This window comes from Scyliorhinus canicula, chromosome 4 (genome assembly GCF_902713615.1).
Source record: "Scyliorhinus canicula chromosome 4, sScyCan1.1, whole genome shotgun sequence".
Classification (NCBI taxonomy): Eukaryota; Metazoa; Chordata; class Chondrichthyes; order Carcharhiniformes; family Scyliorhinidae; genus Scyliorhinus; species Scyliorhinus canicula.
The window spans coordinates 78205709-78226412 of NC_052149.1; the positions used below are offsets into that span (position 1 = coordinate 78205709).

Genomic DNA, 20704 nt, shown 5'->3' on the forward strand with positions numbered 1-20704 from the left:
ATCCATCCCCTCCACCAACAATGCCAAAATCGCAGCAATGTGTATCATCTACAAGATGTGCTGCCCCAAGGCTCCTTCCATAGCAATCTCAATCATCTAGAAAGACAAGTGCAGCAGAAACACTATCACCTGGAAGTTCTCCTCCAAGCCACACACCAACCTGAGTTGGAAATATATCGCTGTTCCTTCACGGTCAAAGTCCTGGAACTCCCTCCCTAACAGCACTGTGGGTGTACCCACATCCATGGACCACAGCGATTCATGAAGGCAACTCACCATCACCTTCTCAAGGGCAATTAGGAATGGGCAATAAATGCTGGCCTAGCCAACGATGCCCACATCCCGTAAAATAATCAGAAAAAGATAAAAATGGATTGTAGATATCCAGTTTTATACCTCACATGATTTACTTTTCCATGGTTTCTCGATAGCAGCGGCATAGTGGTTAGAACTGCTGCCTCATGGTGCCAGAGACCGGAGTTCGATTCCGACCTCAGGTGACGGTCTGTGTGGAGTTTGCACATTCTCCGTGTCTGCGTGGGTTTCGCCCAGGTGCTCCAGTTCCCTCCCACATTCCAAAGATGTGCAGGTTAGGTGGATTGTCTATGCTAAATTGCCCTAGGTGGGGTTACGGGGATAGGGTGGGAGTTTGGGCCTCGGTAGGGTGCTCTTTCAGAGGGTTGGTGCAGACTCGATGGGCTGAATGGCCTCCCTCTGCACTGTAGGGATTCAATGCTCCTAATGGCTGAGGCTCCAAGCAAACGCCAGGCTATGAAAACTTTCCTCTCATGTAATTAATTGTACACTTGGCCAAATTTCACTGTTCAAGTGGATAGTACTGGACACAACATCATGCTACACTGAAATCCTAATGACTGCAAGTCCATCTCTTAAAATAAAAGAAGTGATTGTGTATACTTACTTGTCACATGACTGTTGGCAGTTAGAGAGGGGTCTTCACTGATGTAGTCCCTGCAACAGAAAGATGTCATTACTTGTCTTAGCTTCCATCCCAGTTAGCAGTGTAAAGGCATAACAAGAGAACCTATCAGTGATTTAGTTGTCACTTACTCCCAATTTTCCCCGAGTTCACTTAGTGGCAGCACAGTGGTTAGCACTGCTGCTACACAGTGCCAGGGGCCCGGATTCAATTCCAGCCTTGGGTGGCTGTCTGTGTGGAGTTTGTACATTCTCCCAGTGTGTGAATGGGTTTCCTCCGTGTGCTCCGCTCAGTCCAAAGATGTGCAGGTTAGGTGGATTGACCATGCTAAATAGCCCCCTCGTGTCCAAAAGGTTGATGTGGAACTGGGTTATGGAGATAGGGTGAGGATGTGCGTTGAGTGTCGTCCGAGGGGTTGGTGCGGACCCAATGGCCTCCTTCTGCACTGCAGGGATTCTACGATTCTATGAGTGTATGGCGACTTTGACCTGATTTTGGCATTGCAGCAGTTTACTTTATTTTTTTTTCAAATAAATGTAGAATACCCAATTCATTTTTTTTCCAATTAAAGGGCAATTTAGTGTGGCCAATCCACCTACCCTGCACATATTTTGTGGGTTGTGGGGGCGAAACCACGCAAACACGGTAAGAATGTGCAAACTCCATACGGACAGTAATCCAGAGCCGGGATCGAACCGGGGTCTTTGGCGCCGTGAGGTCACAGTGCTAACCACTGCGCCACCGTGCTGCCCCGTTTTGTCTATTTTACATGCATCTAACCAACAAATTATGCAACTAACTAGTTATGTTTCTTCCTAACCTGTATTCTGATAATGCTACAAGTCCTAACCTGATTCTTTGGCTAATTACACACTCACAAAGAGGTCACATTGATAATTAATACCCTGTAGTGATATCATAGTTGTGTTGTGATTCACCGAATACCCACTACGAGTGTCACTAGTATATAAGTGAATATTACAGTCAGCTGACCTCAGGCTGGCTGGAGGAAGTTGAAGAGAGATGTTATTTTGCATGATTTTACTGTTTTACATCTGTTGTCTTGTATATAGAATCCCACAGTTAACGTTAATAAATCGTTTATAACTTTAGTTACAAGTGTTGTTGTAATAAATCAGGCCATCCGACAAGAACATTACATGGTACAAGGGCTGGATGGTAGTTAACACTGAGAAAAAGGAACTCTCAACTTGCCATAGAGATTTCAAGATTTCCCAGACTGCAGAAGTAACAGCATAGAGTCGTTGAAGCCATGAAAGAGTCTCAGCTTGTATGGTCATGTGGACAGTGTTAAACAACAATTTGATCGGTTTCTTACTGCAGTAAAATTTAGTAGATCAATCAGATTCAGGTAACGTAGCGATGCTCCTAACAATTGCAGGGCCAGAAGCAATTGCTGTGTTTAAAACGTTTAAATTTGCAAACGATGAAGATCGTAAAAATGTTAACAAAGTCATTTGAAGATTTGATGCCCATTGCAGCCCAGAAAGAATGATATTCATGAACACTATGTGATCACATTTACAGAAGACAGGAGAGTCCAGAGATCATTTCATCACTGAAAAGTTAAAAGCTGAAATATGTAATTTTTCTGCGGTGGAATCATCCATGATTCAGGACCAGATTGTGTTTGGTTTGAATGGAAATAAGATGAGGGAACGGTTGCTGAGGTAATCGGAGTTGTCTTTGGAACAGTTAAGATTTGTCAGACTCACGAGCTAGCAGCATAGCATTCTGAAATGTTTCTCAGTAATGATGGCGTCTTCATGGAGGATAAAACTCCAGTTGTGGCCCTTTTCCAAAAAAGACTGGACATCAACAGATTAAAGATCTCTGTAATAGATGTGGTCAAAGGTACAAATTAAGGCAGTGTCCAGCGTTGGGGAAGTTTTGTTCCAGATGTAAAGAAATAAATCACTTTGCTCAGAATTGTTACTCTGAGCTCAACCCCAGACCAGTCAGCACAGTGGAAGTCATAGTCTCCAGTAATGAAACATCATTGTTTGTTGGAGTAATAACAGAGAAGAATTTTTTAGAGACCCATCAAAAAATTCTCCAGTGCTTAAAAAAAATGCAAACTGATATTCCATCATAAATTAGGTTGATGAGGACAAATGGCTACTACTGACTGACGTTAGACACTGGTGCCAAGGTCAAATTAATCAGCATGACTGAAATTTTTTCAAAAATTCAGCCGATTCTGAGAAATCACAAAATATCTGAGAGATTATAATGGTTCAAGCATTAAATGCTATGGTGCTTGTGACCCGAGTGTGGTGGTGAAGAATACAGCTTATTTCATCCATTCTGTATTGTATCCGAAGGCTTGGATTCATTATTAGGTGATCAGTCCTGTGAAGAATTAGGTCTAGTGCAGTTGGTATATAGCATCCTCAACGGATTGGATCAACACTCCAACGATTCTGAGAACATCAGCAAATTCAGCAATGTGCTCACAGGTTTTGGTACACTATCATTCACAACAAGATACAACTCAAAGAGGATGCAAAGTCTGTGATAAAGGCACCCAGAAGATTACCTGCACCTCTTCAGGATCGCCTCAAAAAGGAGCTAGACAGAAAGACAAAATTAAAAGTAATCAGAAAAATAGAAGAACCTACCGACTGGGTAAACTCCATGGTTTGTGTAAAGAAAAAGAATGGCGATATTCGCATATGCATGAATTCTAAAGATCTCAACAAGAATATCAAAAGAGAACATTACCAAATATCAAAGCGTGAGGAGATGGCTGGTGCACAATTCTTTACAAAACTTGACGCATCTCAGGGTTTCTGTCAACTAAAGCTAGAGGAACAAATTACAAAGTACTGCATTTTCAATACATCATTTGGATGGTACTGCTTTATCAGAATGCCATTTGGCATAATTTCACCGTGCAATGGATCATATAATCGAAGGCATTGAAGGTGTGCGTGTGTACGTGGATAATATCATTGTTTGGGGCTCATCATAGAAGAGCACATACGAAGTTGCTTAAAGTTCTAACAAGCGTCCGGAGAAATGGGCTGAAGCTCAACCAGCAAAAGTGCTAATTTGGAGAAACTGAGGTCACATTCCTAGGTGACAAGCTCTCATCGCATGGCATTGAACCTGACAAGGACAAAATCCAAGCAATTCCCAACATGCCAAAACCACAAGACAAGAAAGCCATTTTTTTTTTATAAATGTTTTTTATTGGGTTTTTGAACAAAGTATATTTACCGTTATGTACACAGAATAAGATATGTACAAGAGAATAGAAAGCCATCTTAAGAGTGATGGGTATGATCAATTTTATAGGGAAATTGATTCAAAATCTGTCAGCAAAAACAACATATCTACGTGATCTCCTGCACAAGACAACGGGTTTCACTTGGACTGCTCAACATGAGAAAGAGTGGAAGAAAGTCAAGACTTCACTAACCACTACGCCAGTTCTCACACTTTTTGACCCATCTAAGCAGATTAAAGTGTCAACGGACGCATCCAAAGATGGTCTGGGAGCAGTTATTCTGCAACTCATCATTAGAAACCAGTCGCGTACGAATCACGATCCATGGTGACAACAGATAGAGGTACGCTCAAATCAAAAATGAATGTCTGGGTTTAGGAGTAGGCTTCGAGAAATTTCACGACTACGTCTATGGGCTTCCAACTTTCACAGTTGAGAAAGATTATCGTCCTTTGGTCAACATCACCAAAACAAATCTCAACTACATGTCTCCATGCATTCAGAGGTTTGAGATGAAGTTACAACGCTATTACTTCAATCTCATCGACACGCCAGGCAAATATTTGTTCTCAACAGATGCATTATCGCGAGTGCCAATGCAAAGTAGTGATGGAGAGATTACTGAGGATGTAGTTCTGCATGTCAACCTTATTTCCACACTAATACCAGTATCAGATGCAAAACTACGTGAGATCCACGAAGAGACCAGGAAGGATCGAACTCTTCAAGAGGTTATGAGGAACATCAACTCAGACTGGCCCAGAAGTCAATGTATGGAGTTCCACAATATAAGATCTGAACTCTATTATTAATGGAGTGGTACTTAATCTGAACACTATAGTCATACCTCAATCTCTTCGCAAGGATGTACCAAAGAGGATACACAAGGGGCATCTTGGGATTGAAAAATGTAAATGGAGAACGCATGGCCCTGTTTACTGGCTAGGTATAAACCAGGATATTGAAAGGATGGTCAGTTGTTGTGACACATGCCAGGCGCATAGTTGCAAGCAAACAAGGGAACCTATGCAAATATCTGATTTACCGACGGCACCATGGCAGAAAGTAGCTATTGATCTCTCTCACCTACGAGGGAAAGATTATTTCATGATCATAGACTATTTTTCAAACTAAACCGAAATCACTCTACTGTCAAGCATAACAACAAGCAGTGTAATACTGCAAACCAAGTCAATTTTTGCTCGACACGGAATTCCGCAAGTCGTCGTCAGTGACAACGGTCCTTGTTTTAGCTGTAAAGAGAGACAACACTTCGCAGTCACGTATGATTTCAATCACGTCACGTCAAGTCCATTGTACCCACAAGCCAATGGAAAAGACACAAAAGGTGAACATATTGTCAAGCAATTGTTGAAGAAAACAATGGACAGCCAATCTGATTGTCACATGGTAGATCACCAGTAGTGTTAATCATGAATAGAAGGTTGCGTACCACACTTTCATACTTTCCAAAAAAGGAGGAGAATGCAGTGGTACTGCAGGAAATGCAAAACATTAAAGAGAAGCAAAACAGTAATATTATAGAGTTTCAAGAACTTTACCACCTCTGAGTAGTGATGACATTGTGAGAGTAGAAGATTCAGGCAAATAGTCGAGAAAAGCCATTCTACTCGAAGAAGTAGCGCCTCATTCCTACAATGTACAGACAGAGGACGGGTCAGTTTTAAGAAGAAATTGTTGCGCTCTCTTGAAAACTAGAGAAGACTTTCACAACTACGTGATGGATGATAAATCTACATCAGAATCAACACAAGCTGCAGCGTCAGATAGTTCAGCAGTTCCTGAGCATGAGAATGTTATGGAAAACTTTGAATCTACAAGTTCTGAGCAGCAAGGTCAAACTTTGAGAAGATCAACCAGAGTCAGAAGAAAAACTGTTTGACTCAATTTGTAGATTTGAAGTATTTGTACATACTATGCTTGCTGTTCTTGTGTGATACTGTTTGACTCATAGGCGCAAGGTATCATATGTAACTCTTCTGATGACAATGTATTAATTTAATCTTTCATAGGAAAGGGGATGTAGTGATGTCATGGTTGTTTCGTAATTCACCAACTAACCACTTCCAGTCTTCCAGTCTCACTAGTATAAAAGTTTTTTTTTAAAATAATTTTTATTGAAAAATTTTGAATTTGTACAACAACAACGAACCATAATAAAATACCAAAAATAACAATAATATTAGCAATCATAAACATTCGCCCCACCTCCATGAACAACACAGCATTTTAACAGCAATGCAAATTAACACAATATTAAGTTACATAGTAGAAATTACAATAAGGAACACCCCCCACCGGGTTGCTGCTGCTATTGACCAAGATACCTATCTTTGAGCAAGGAAGTCCAGAAAAGGCTGCCATCTTTTATAGAACCCTTGTATTGATCCTCTCAGGGCAAATTTGACCCTTTCCAATTTTATAAATCCCGCCATGTCACTGATCCAGGTCTCCACACTTGGGGGCCTCGCATCCTTCCATTGTAGCAAGATCCTTCGTCGGGCTACTAGGGACGCAAAGGCCAGGACACCGGCCTCTTTCGCCTCCTGCACTCCCGGCTCTACCGCAACTCCAAAAATCGCGAGTCCCCATCCTGGTTTGACCCTGGATCCAACCACCCTCGACACCGTCCCCGCCACCCCTTTCCAGAATTCTTCCAGTGCTGGGCATGCCCAGAACATATGGGCGTGGTTCGCTGGACTCCCCGAACATCTGGTGCACCTGTCCTCACCCCCAAAGAACCTACTCATCCTAGTCCCGGATATGTGGGCCCGGTGCAGCACCTTAAATTGGATGAGACTAAGCCTCGTACATGAGGAGGAAGAGTTGACTCTCTCCAAGGCATCCGCCCAAGTTCTGTCCTCTATCTGCTCCCCGAGTTCCTCCTCCCATTTAGCCTTCAGCTCCTCCACTGATACTCCTCCACCTCCTGCATTACCTTATAGATGTCAGACACATTCCCCTCTCCGACCCACACCCCCGAAAGCACTCTGTCCACCGTCCCCCGCGAGGGCAGCAAAGGGAATCCCTCTACCTGTCGCCTAGCAAACACCTTTACCTGCAAGTATCTGAACATGTTCCCTTGGGGAAGCCCAAATTTATCTTCCAGTTCACCCAGGCCTGCAAACCTCCCGCCAATAAACAGGTCCCTCAATTTACTGATGCCCACCCTTTGCCACCCCCTAAATCCCCCATCCCTGTTCCCTGGGATGAACCAATGATTGCCACCCAATGGAGCCTCCATCGAGCCCCCTGTTTGCCCCCTATGCCGTCTCCACTGTCCCCAGATTCTTAGGGTCGCCGCCACCACCGGGCTTGTGGTAAACCTCTTAGGGGAGAGCGGCGCCGTTACCATGGCACCCAGGCTCGTACCTCTACATGACGCCATCTCCATTCTTTTCCACGCCGCCCCTCCCCCCTCCATCACCCATTTACGCACCATTGACACATTGGCCGCCCAATAGTACCCCAGAAGGTTGGGCAGCGCCAGCCCGCCTCTATCCCTCCCTCGCTCCAGGAACACCCTCTTCACTCTCGGAGTCCCATGTGCCCACACAAAGCTCAAAATACTGCTAGTCACTCTCCTAAAGAAGGCCCTGGGGATAAAGATGGGCAGGCACTGAAAGAGGAACAAGAACCTCGGAAGCACCGTCATTTTGACGGACTGCACCCTCCTCGCCAATGACAATGGCAGCATGTCCCACCTCTTGAACTCCTCCTCCATCTGATCTACAAGTCTGGTGAAATTATGTTTGTGAAGAGTCCCCCAGACCCTGGCCACCTGCACCCCCAGGTACCTAAAGCTCTCCCCTGCCCGCCTAAGCGGGAGCCTACCAATTCCTTCCTTCTGGTCTCCAGGGTGCACCACAAAAACCTCACTCTTGCCTAAATTTAGTTTATAACCTGAAAAGGTCCCAAACTCAGCTAGCAGCTCCATCACCACTGGCATTCCTCCCACCGGGTCCGCCACATACAGTAACAGGTCATCGGCATACAACGACACCCTATGTTCTTCCTCACCTCGCACCAAACCTCTCCACCTCTCTGAATCCCTCAACGCCATCGCCAGCGGCTCTATTGCCAGTGCAAACAACAAGGGGGACAGGGGGCAACCCTGCCTGGTCCCTCGGTAAAGCCGGAAGTACTCCGACCTCCTCCCATTCGTGGCCACGCACGCCATCGGGGCCTCGTATAGCAGCCTTACCCATCAAATGAACCCTTCACCAAATCCAAACCTCCCCAACACCTCCCATAAGTACCCCCACTCCACTCTATCGAAGGCCTTCTCCGCATCCAGCGCCTCCAGCGCCACCACTATCTCAGCCTCCCCCTCAATCGCCGGCATCATGATGACATTCAACAGTCTCCGCACATTCGTGTTTAGCTGCCTTCCCTTCACAAAACCTGTCTGGTCCTCATGCACAACCCCTGGCACACAGTCCTCTATCCTGGTGGCCAGGATTTTTGCCAGCACCTTGGCATCCACATTAAGGAGAGATATGGGCCTATATGAACCACACTGCTGGGGGTCCTTGTCCCTCTTTAAAATTAACAAGATCAGCGCCCGCGACATCGTCGGGGGCAAAGTCCCCCCTTCCCACGCTTCATTAAGTGTCTGCACCAGCAAGGGGCCCACTAGGTCCACAAACTTTTTATAAAATTCCACCGGGAACTCATCCGGCCCCGGTGCCTTCCCTGACTGCATCTGCCCGATCCCCTTAACTAGCTCCTCCAGCTCAATCGGCGCCCCTAACCCCTCCACCTGCTCCTCCTGCACCTTCGGGAAAGAAAGCCTGTCGAGGAACCTCTCCATTCCCCTCCTCTCCCCCGTTGGCGCCGACCGGTACAGTTCCCCGTAAAAGTCCTTGAAGACCTCATTCACCTCTACGCCCTTCCGCACTGCATTCCCACTCTTGTCTCTCACTCCAGCAATTTCCTTAGCCGCATCCCGCTTGCGGAGCTGATGAGCCAGCATCCTACTCACCTTTTCACCATGTTCGTACACTGCCACTTGTGCCTTCCTCCACTGTGCCTCCCCCTTTCTAGTGGTCAGCAAATCAAATTTAGCCTGTAGGCTGCGCCTCTCCCCCAACAGTCCCTCCTCTGGTGCCTCTGCGTACCTCCTGTCTACCTCCAGCATCTTTCCCACCAGTCTATCCCTCTCACTCCTCTCGCTCCTCTCCCTGTGTGCCCGGATGGATATCAGCTCCCCACGAATCACTGCCTTCAGGGATTCCCAGACCACTCCCACCTGAACCTCCCCCATATCATTCACCTTGAGGTACCCCTCAATACTTGCCCGGACCCTCCTACACGCCTCCTCCGCCAACAACCCCACATCCAACCGCCACAACGGGCGTTGGTCCCGCACCTCCCCCATCTCCAACTCTATCCAATGCGGAGCGTGGTCGGAGATTGCAATGGCTGAATACTCGGCCTCCTCCACTCTCGGAATCAGTCCCCTACTCACCACAAAGAAGTCTATCCGAGAGTAGACCCTATGTACGTGGGAGAAGAAAGAGTACTCCCGTTCCCTCGGCCTCACAAACCTCCATGGATCCACCCCACCCATCTGGTCCATAAACCCTCTCAGTACCTTGGCCGCCGCCGGCCTCCTACCCGTCCTAGAGCTGGACCGATCCAGTGAAGGATCCAACACCGTATTGAAGCCCCCCCCCCCCCCCATGATCAGACCTCCCGCCTCCAGATCCGGGACCCGTCCCAACATACGCTTCATAAAGCCCGCATCGTCCCAATTTGGGGCATACTCACTAGCAAGTACCACCTTCTCTCCTTGTAGCCTGCCCCTAACCATAACATACCTACCCCCCTTATCCGCCACCACCTCCGATGCCTCAAACGACACATTTCCCCCCCCCAGAATTGCCACTCCCCGGTTCTTCACATCCAACCCAGAGTGGAAAACCTGCCCCACCCATCCCTTCCTCAGACGGACCTGGTCCGCCACCTTCAGGTGGGTCTCCTGAAGCATTGCCACATCTGCCTTTAGCCCCTTCAGATGAGCAAGTACCCTCGACCGCTTCACCGGCCCATTCAATCCTCTTGCATTCCAGGTGACCAACCGAATCAGAGGGCTTCCCGCCTACCTCCCCCGTCGACTAGCCATAGCCCGTCGACTGCCCGCCCCAGGCCAGCACCCCCTGCCCGACCCAGTCCCCACAGCGACAACACCTCACCTCTGTCCCCCCAGCACCCACCAGCTCCTTCCTGACCCTACCAGCAGCAACCCGGTATTCCCCTTTCCCCCCCTCCCTTCCCCCCCAGGCTAGGAACCCTCCTAGCCGCGAACCGTCCTCCATTGTACTTCCGTGGGTCAGCTAACTTCTGCTGACCCCGGAAACTCCCGCCAATAACCCGACCCCTCCCAAAGTGGGATCATCCCCCAATCTATCCCTCCTCCAGGCACCGCTCCAGCGCGGGTAAGAACCAGTTAAGGCCCCGCCTCCCCCCGTCATCGTCTCCACCCCCCCAGCCCCGCAGCGCGGGAAACCAGAGGAAAGCCCGTGCTTTCGCACTGCCCCACCACACCCTTCTGACGCAGCTCCCAAATACCAGCCCCATTCCATACCCCCAACCCGACATAGAATACAACAAACCCCCCCAACCCTCCCGCAAGATACAAAACTCAAACAATGCCCCACAGCAAAAAAAACATAACAGAACAACACCCCCATAAATAACCATATCAAAATTGCAAAAGTACAAAAAAAAGAGAACACAGCAACAGCAGAATCCAGCAATAAAATATTACAACCGACCCCGCAACCCCCAACCCCTAGTTCAAGTCCAGTTTCTCCGTCCGTACGAAGGCCCACGCCTCCTCCGGGGAATCAAAATAATAGTGCCAGTCCGAATAAGTTACCCAGAGGCGCGCGGGCTGCAACATTCCGAACTTTATCTTTTCCTGTAAAGCACCTCTTTCGTCCGATTAAATCCGGACCGCCGCTTAGCCACCTCCACACTCCAATCCTGGTAGATCCGTACTACTCCATTCTCCCAATTGCTGCTCTTCACCTTCTTGGCCCAGCGCAGCACACACTCCCGGTCACTGAACCGGTGGAACCTCACCAGCACCGCACGCGGGGGTTCATTCTCCTTAGTCCTCCTGGCCAGTACTCTGTGTGCTCCCTCCAGCTCCAAGGGCAGATGGAAAGACCCGGCCCCCACTAGTGAGTTCAGCATCGTAGCCACGTAGGTTGTCAGGTCCGACCCCTCCAGCCCCTCCGCGAGGCTCAAGATCCGCAGATTTTTCCGCCTCATGCGGTGATCAAGCTCCTCGAAGCGTTCCTGCCAGTTCTTGTGGAGTGCCTCGTGTCCCTCCACCTTACTCACGAGGATCCCGGCCTCCTCCTCTCATTCAGTGGCCTGCGTCTGCAACTCCTTGATGGCAGCACCCTGGGTCGTCTGAATCTCCGAGAGCCTTCTGTTCATTTCCTGCAGAGAGCTCAGTACCTCAGCCTTGAAATCTGCAAAACAGCGCAGGAGAGCAGCTTGCTGCTCCTGGGCCCACTGCTTCCACTCCTCTGGAACTCCGCCGGCCGCCATCCTGGATTCCTTCCCCCGTTCTTTCTGGGGAGCTGCTGCCGTTTTCTCCCCCTTTCCACTCCGAGTTCGAGTCATGGACTGCGGGGAAAGTCGATCAGCACACCTTCTCCCACCGGGAGATGTCGAAAAATTTCCGTTTTGGGCTCTAAAAAGAGCCGAAAAGACCGTTTAAAACGGGAGCTCCCAAATGTGCGGCTTCCTACGTCATCGCTGCCACCGGATGTCACTAGTATAAAAGTTAATGTTAAAGTCAGCTGACCTCAGACTGGCTGGCAGACGTTGAAGAGAAGTTGCTTTGCATGATTTTACTGTTTTTCATCTGCTGTGTTGTATATATTTTACCCACAGTTAAAGTTAATAAATTGTTTATAACATTAGCTACAAATGTTCTTGTAATAAATCAGGCCATCTGAGAAGAACATTACAGCATGCAGGTGCTTTTCTGATCTGTATTAAATTCTTTTTACTAAATACACTGACTTTTCTGCCTTTTATTGTTTTCCCTCACAATTTTAACAGTGTTCGATAAATTTCCAAAATGAATCCCATTCTCAAACTGATTGACTACCTCAGGTATGCAGCGCAATGACTTCAAATCAGTTAATAATAATATTTATTAGTGTCACAAGTAGGTTTACATTTACACTGCAATGAAGTTACAGTGAAAATCCCCTAGTCACCACACTACGGCGCCTATTCTGGTACGCTGAGGGAGAATTCAGAATGTCCAATTCACCTAACTAGCACTTTGTTCGGGAATTGTGAAATAACTACTGCAATCTACCGGTTTTGCAACTCTAGCTTGGCATCACCGAGCCATTAATTTTTCGCGTTACTTCATCTTTTCTCCTCTCTTCAACCATATTCATGCCCAGCTCTGTTTCCCGCAGGCAATTATCTAGATTTCTCAATGTGTGAAGGAAAACATGCAGTTTTGCATAGACAACGTTTAAAGAGAAGTTATCATCCCTAATGTAGAATCAGAATGCAGCAGGAGACACTGCCTGTGGTGTAGCTGAGCTGGAACACTAATTATTTGACCCTTGAGCAGGTTCTGGAAATAAACAGCAGCTTTGACTACCTGACTCGGAACAATTTCACTTTATATAAATTTTAATTCAGAACAATGGAATATTTGTTCTGCATTTTCTGTAGTCAATGTATTCACAGAGGACTCACAGGAAAGTGTATTGTGCATATGCTGTGAAAAGTAAGTAGCTTTGGGGGTGACATTTTTTTGAAGGCCCCTGGACTTTTGTTCCTCTCGTGTTCTTCTTTCCTCTTTTGACCAATATTGCACAGACACCATATCCACCACTATCACGGATAAATGATTTTTCTTCACGTAACCTAGAGAGCGTACATCATGCTATTTGACCATGGATTGAATCACAGTTAAGGCTTATTTTACCCTCCCCTGTTGTTCATGCTTTCCAGTACTGATTTTGAATACTGATTTCCTAACTTACGGGCCCTTGAGGAACACTGTAGTGCCTCTCACACTGCCTAAAATTAGATCAGCTAACTCTAAATAGACTAGGGATGGAACCCGAGACCTTCTTTGACTAGATGACTCAGTGGCATAAAGAGTAGTTCATTTACTAGCTGAACATTTAAATTTTACTACGCCTATTGCTTTAAGATTTTTTTTTTAGCACATCTGTTTTCTGTGCACTCATCGAGCAGCTGCCCAAATCTGATGCCAATAAAACAGTCCCATATCTAGGTTAATGGTATCCTGAAGGCAATTAGTTCAAAGAGCATGGCTTAGGTTCCAGTTAGTGCCCTTGAAAAGGCTAAACCTCAGTGTAGTACAGGGAGGAGATTTGCTATTTGCTTCGTGTACTGTATTCGACAGCTGCAGATTTTCATTTGCTGCACATTTTCAGCTGTTCCGCATTATGTCTCGGCATACAAATGCTCTGCAGTTGCACCTTTTGCACAGTTGAGACCATATGGAGAATTATGCCCTTTGGAATGCAAGCTTGCAAAAACTATGAATTAAATTAATTTACATTCAGGCACAATGAGCACATAGTGCCTTTCCACATAGGTCTATTTTGAAACAAAAATGTGGGAAATACTCAGTAGGTCAGGGAGCATCAAAGAGAAACAAAGTTAATCTTTCAAGTTGTTAACTCCATTTCTAACAAATGCTACCTGACCTGCTGAATATTTCTTATATTTTCTGATTTCCAGTTTCTGCAGTATTTTGCTTCAATATCAGGTTTATTTCTACTTTAATCTGATTATAATTTGGATCAGAGTCATGTCACTGTAGCCACATTCTTCACAGTCTTCCAGGTTTCATAACAATGTCCTGATGTCCATGTTTAACTACACATGTGCACATTCTGGAAGCTGCTGTTCTATTTAGTCCAAAACAACACATAACGGAGAAAATGCACAAAAGTTACTAATTGTGTATTTCCAGATCTTGTGATTCCTCTCATTGATCAGAAAGTTGTAAGCTGCTGTTGTCGTACTACCCAATCCCAGAACCATTTCCATTGATTCAACATCTTGAGACCTCCTACCCAATACCCCCTAGATAAAATAATTTATTTTCTAGTAATTCCAGAACCCAGGATCAGCACCAACTTTCCTAGAACCTCCTTCACCTGGGTTCCCGGAACTCGAGAAACTCTTCAGTGTCCAGATTTTTAGGGACTCCCTCGAAATACAGCTAGGCCCTGAAACCCATCTTGATACTTTTGAATCCAAGTGTGAGCCAAATACTGTTAAGTCACAGTTCTTGATAATACTAATCAACATGCAATTCTTGTTCTTATAAAACCTGCAATTCAGCAGGACTTCAACCTAAAATTGTGTCATTTTGGGCAGGTTTGGTGGGAGGTTTCTCACTGGAGTTTTGGGTGAGATACACACCATTATTCACCCACACTTACTCTTTAGGGCCTTGTGAGGTTTCTCCACGGTCTAGCCACACTTAGAAATGATTTAATGATTTGGAGAGAGGAACTCGCCGGCCAGACTGGCTCCTCAGAGATCAGCCACCATTTTGAAAGGGTGCCCCGATCTGTAAGTGAGCTTGAGGGCTTCCCCCCCCCCCCCCTCCCCCACAATCCTATCCAATGGCAATGTCACCCCCCACATACATGGGTATTATACCACACCCTCTGAATTTAGGACATCCCGCTCTGGGGTCACTGAGGAACCTGCCCCTTTTCATGTCTCCCTACCTCCCCTTTCAGGACCCCCACGCTTAACCTGCCCCCCCCAACCTTTAAGAGGCCCCTTCATAACTGCCTTTCACCCATCCCAACCTTCATGAACCCCTCATCACCCCCCCCCCCCAACCATTTCATGGGAATGGTCCCTTTCAGGTCCTGACCCTTGGCAGCGCCACCCTGGCACCAGGCACCATGGTACTACAACCCTATCACCTTGGCAGTGCCATCAATGCACCCTGACAGTGCAAGAGTGGCAGTGCCAAGGTGCCAGGCTGGCAGTACCAAGGTGGCCAGGTGCCAGAGGGAGAGCCAGGGGGCCACCCTTCTCTGTCATCAACCACCCAGGGGTCTCCATTGGCCTGGGAAATCCCCCAGGTGCCATTTACATGGACCAGTACTAAACAGCGCCTGGTTCCGGCTTCGCTGTGGAGGCCGTTTGTTCTCAGGTGCAGAGAGGATCCGGCGCAGACATATTTAAAGGAGACATACGGCTCATTTTAATATGCTGATCTGGATCTCGCCCAGCGTGGCCAAAATTCAACAGCCTCGTGTCACCAAATCGGGCACGACGAGGCGAATAAGTCAGTCCCCTGAATTTAGCTGCCATAAATGCAGAGTAGTATCACCAAAAGGAAGCCATAAGGCACACTTTGGCCATCACCCAAACAAACACCTTGAGATACAATACTCTTTTTTTTAATATAAATTTAGATTACCCAATTATTTTTTCCAATTAAGGGGCAATTTAGCGTGGCCAATCCACCTACTCTGCACATTTTTGGGTTGTGGGGGTGAAACCCACGCAGACACGGGGAGAATGTGCAAACTCCACACGGACAGTGACCCAGAGCCGGGATCGAACTTGGGACCTCGGCGCCGTGAGGCGGTTGTGCTAACCACTAGGCCACCGTGCTGCCCTGAGATACAATACTGACAACATTCAAATCAACAACTGAAACTACTATTCCACCACACACCTCATGCTGTGGTGATACTCTGCCATGGTGCTTGATCTGCGATACAGTACCACAGAAACATTACAGTGCAGAAAGAGGCCATTCAGCCTATTGTGTCCGTGATATTCAAAAACCTAGCTGCTCATTTTAATCCACTTTCCAGTACCTGGTCCCTAGCCTTGCAGGTTACAGCACTTCAGGTGCAAATCCAGGTATTTTTTATAAGTATTAGTCTCGACCACCAATTAAGGCAGTGAATTCCAGACGCTCAACACCCTCTGAGTGAAAACCTTTTTCCTCATGTCTCCTCGAATCCTTCTCCCAATTATCTTAAATCTAGGTTCCCCCTGGTAATTGACCCCTCAGTTAGGGGCAACAGGTCTTTCCTGTCTACCCCATCTAAACCTCAAACAATTTTTTACCCCTCCTTTGGTCGAAGGAAAACAACCGAAGCCTGTCCAATCTTCACTCATAATTGCAATTTTCAAGCTCTGGCAACATTCCTGTAAATCTCCTCTGTATTCTCTTGAGAGCAATTATATCCTTCCTGTAATGTGGCAACAAGAACTGTACAGAAAATTCCAAATAACTCACACTGCGATGATGTTGCACCAGAGAGCTCAGACTGTGATGATGATTTGCCAGAGAATTTAGGCTGTGCTGACACTGTACCAGAGCATTCAGACTCTGGTGATACTGTACTGTACTGATGTGTGCTCAGTCCTCTGCTGTACTCCCTATACACACACAACTGTGTGGCAAGATTCAACTCCAATTCGATCTATAAGTTTGCGGATGATGCGACTGGGGTGGGCCATAGCTCAAACAACGACAAATCAGACTACAGAGAGAGATAAATCACCTGGTTGCATGGTGTACCGAAAACAACCTCTCTCGAAATGTCGACAAAACCAAGGAACTGATCATTATTAATAAACAATTTTATTGAGGTAGTTTTTGGCTTTATAAACAGTTACAGACATCATCAGAAAGAAAGCAAAAAAGGCAAAAATGTGCAAACATCCACATACTTTCAATACTTCCATCGTAACATATTGCACAAGCCCGCTCCCCTCCCACCGGTCAAGGAACTGATCATTGACTTCAGGAAGCGCAGCACGACACACACTCCCATCTGCATCAATGGCTCCGAAGTAGAGATGGTCGACAGCTTTAAGTTCCTGGGGATCAACACTACCACAGTCTATCCTGGTCTACTCGTGTTGATGCAACAGTCAAGAAAGCCCAACAACGTCTACTTCCCACGGAAGCTAAAGAAATTTGGCATGTCTGCATTGACTCACAAAAACTTCTACAGATGTGCCATAGAGAGCATCCTATCCGGCTGCATCACAGCTTGGTAAGTTCTGTCTGCACCTCCCGCTGCCTAAGGAAGGCAGACAACATTATCAGTGACCCCTCACACCGAGGTGTTGCCCTCTTCCAGACCCTTTCATTAGGCAAAAGATACAGAAGTCTGAAGACCCGCACATCCAGACAACAGCTTCTTCCCCACAGCTGCTAGACTCAATGACTCTCCCTTGGACTGATCTGTTCCCTGTAAGAACACTATTCACAACACCTTATCCTGCTCTTGGTCATGTATTTGCTTTGGCCCTTGTTCCGCACTGTAACCAATCACTATTTGTCAATGTACTTTGTCGATTATTCTTTTTGTCGACTGTGTACGTATTGTGTATATTCCCTTGGCTGCAGAAAAAAAATCTTTACTGTACTTCGGTACATGTGACAATAAATCGATCAATCAATCAATCAAGACTGTGGTGATACAGTTTCAGAGAGCTCAGACTGTGGTGATAGTGTACTAGAGCTCAGGCTGCAGTGATACTGTACCAGAGCTCAGGCTGCAGTGATACTGTACCAGAGCTCAGGCTGCAGTGATACTGTACCAGAGCTCAGGCTGCAGTGATACTGTACCAGAGCTCAGGCTGCAGTGATACTGTATCAGAGCTCAGGCTGCAGTGATACTGTACCAGAGCTCAGGCTGCAGTGATACTGTACCAGAGCTCAGGCTGCGGTGATACTGTACCAGAGCTCAGGCTGCAGTGATACTGTACCAGAGCTCAGGCTGCGGTGATACTGTACCAGAGCTCAGGCTGTGGTGATACTGTACCAGAGCTCAGGCTGTGGTGATACTGTATCAGAGCTCAGGCTGCAGTGATACTGTATCAGAGCTCAGGCTGCAGTGATACTGTACCAGAGCTCAGGCTGCGGTGATACTGTACCAGAGCTCAGGCTGTGGTGATACTGTATCAGAGCTCAGGCTGTGGTGATACTGTACCAGAGCTCAGGCTGTGGTGATACTGTACCAGAGCTAAGGCTGCGGTGATACTGTACCAGAGCTCAGGCTGCAGTGATACTGTACCAGAGCTCAGGCTGCAGTGATACTGTATCAGAGCTCAGGCTGCAGTGATACTGTACCAGAGCTCAGGCTGCAGTGATACTGTACCAGAGCTCAGGCTGCAGTGATACTGTATCAGAGCTCAGGCTGTGGTGATACTGTACCAGAGCTCAGGCTGTGATGATACTGTACCAGAGTTCAGGCTGCAGTGATACTGTACCAGAGCTCAGGCTGCAGTGATACTGTACCAGACCTCTGGCTGTGGTGATTCTGTACCAGAGTGTGGTGAACCACTGTGTACACCTGTATTAGGGGACGTAAGGTAGGACCTGTACTACAGGTTTGCCGGTAGCCCCTGCCGGCTGGCTCCGCCCACTAGGAGCTGTATAAATATGCGTGTCCTCCATTGATCTGCCATTTCGCCAGCTGCAATAGGAGGCCACACATCTGACTGCAATAAAGCCACAGTTGTACCCAATCTGAGTCTTTGTGCAATTGATCGTGCATCAATTTATTGCAGTCAGATTTTCAACGAAATGGATATCAGAATGAAACCAGATCGCCTGCAGCTGGATCCGCACTCGCCCAACGCCAGAAAGGACTTCAATCACTGGCTAGCTTGTTTCGAGGCTTACATTAACGCAGCGACCCCCACGCCGACGGAGGCTCAGAAGCTACAGGTCTTGTATTCCAGGTTGAGCTCAAGCATGTTCCCGTTGATCTAGGACACCCCGAGTTACGCGGAAGCGATGGCACTCCTAAAAGAAAACTACGCGCAGAAAGCGAACACGATCTTCACCAGGCACGTAGACGCCACTCGCGCTCAACTCCCTGGTGAGTCCATCGAAGACTTCTGGCGGGCCCTAATTCCACTCGTCCAGGACTGTGACTGTCAGGCCGTTACGGCCACCGAACATTCTAATCTCCTCATGCGCGATGCATTCGTAACGGGGATTGCGTCGGACCCCATCCAACAACGACTGCTTGAAGGGGCCACGCTCGACCTAGCGGAGACAAACACTTTAGCGCTCTCCATGACGGTCGCATCCCGCAATGTCCAGGCCTATCCCCTCGCCGCGCGGCCCACCCGTACTACCCCTCCTGGACACCGCCAACGACCCCCCCAGCCTGTGCCCTGCCTAGCCAATACGCCTGCGCCGCACACCAATCCGCGCAACCCGGGGGTCCCCGCTGCTACTTCTGCAGCCAACAGAAGCACCCCGGCCAACGCTGCCCAGCCCGCGCCGCCACTTGCAAGTCCTGTAGCAAAAAGGGCCACTTCGCAGCAGTGTGCCAGTCGCCGCTATCGCCCCCTCCCCCCACCGAACGCACAATGAGCGCCGCCATCTTCTCCTCCCGGGGCCACGTGCGGTCCATGGGCGTCGCCATTTTGCCCAGCGCCACCAACGTGCGTCCCATGGGTCACACCCCCGCAATGTGTGCATTTTGTTCCCAACAGGACCTCCGGACGCCGCCATCTTGTCTTCCTCACGAGGCTGGAACGCCAACTACATCCCACGATCTGGGTCGCCGACGTTCCCCATCCAAAACCTCTGACGACCGCCCGCAACTCGCCTCGATGACGCTGGACCAGTCGCGTCCACACAACCTGGCCACCGCTTCGACAACGGTGAAAATCAACGGCCACGTGACCTCTTGCCTGCTAGACTCAGGGAGCACCAAAAGCTTCATATACCTGGATACGGTAAGGCGCTGCTCCCTCGCGGTTCACCCCACCAATCAACGGATCTCCCTGGCCTCCGGGTCCCACTCTGTCCAGATCCAAGGATTCTGTACGGTCACTCTCACTGTCCTGGGTGTAGAGTTCAGAGGTTTCCGTCTCTACGTCTTCCCCAACCTCTGCGCTGCACTATTGCTGGGCCTGGATTTCCAGTACAATCTCCAGAGCCTCACCCTCAAATTCGGTGGGCCCCCACCTCCACTCACCGTTTGCGGCGTCACGACCCTCAAGGTTGACCTCCCCGCCCTCTTTGCCAATCTAACTTCGGATTGCAAACCCGTTGCCACCAGGAGCAGATGGTACAGCGCCCAGGACAAGGCCTTCATCGGGTCCGAGGTCCAGCGGCTGCTTCGGGAGGGTATCATCGAAGCCAGCAATAGCCCCTGGAGAGCCCAAGTGGTAGTAGTAAAAACGGGGGAGAAACACAATGGTTGTGGACTACAGCCAGACCATCAATCGGTACATGCAGCTCGACGGGTACCCCCTCCCACGCATATCTGATATGGTCAATCAGATTGCACTGTACCGGGTCTTCTCAACAATTGACCTGAAATCCGCCTACCACCAGCTCTCCATCCGTAAATTGGACCGTCCATACACTGCCTTCGAGGCGGACAGTCGGCTCTATCACTTTCTTAGGGTTCCCTTCGGCGTCACTAACGGAGTCTCGG

General features: G+C 48.0%; 1 protein-coding gene across 1 annotated transcript in view; it reads right to left on the minus strand.

Moving 5' to 3' along the window:
- The window catches only part of LOC119964697 (phosphodiesterase 4D interacting protein), a 695800-nt gene that overhangs the window by 571542 nt on the left and 103554 nt on the right, over positions 1–20704 (minus strand). The window contains exon 2 of the mRNA XM_038794557.1: positions 923–972. Coding sequence (XP_038650485.1) covers positions 923–972 — 50 coding nt within the window. The remainder of the gene's footprint in view (positions 1–922; positions 973–20704) is intronic.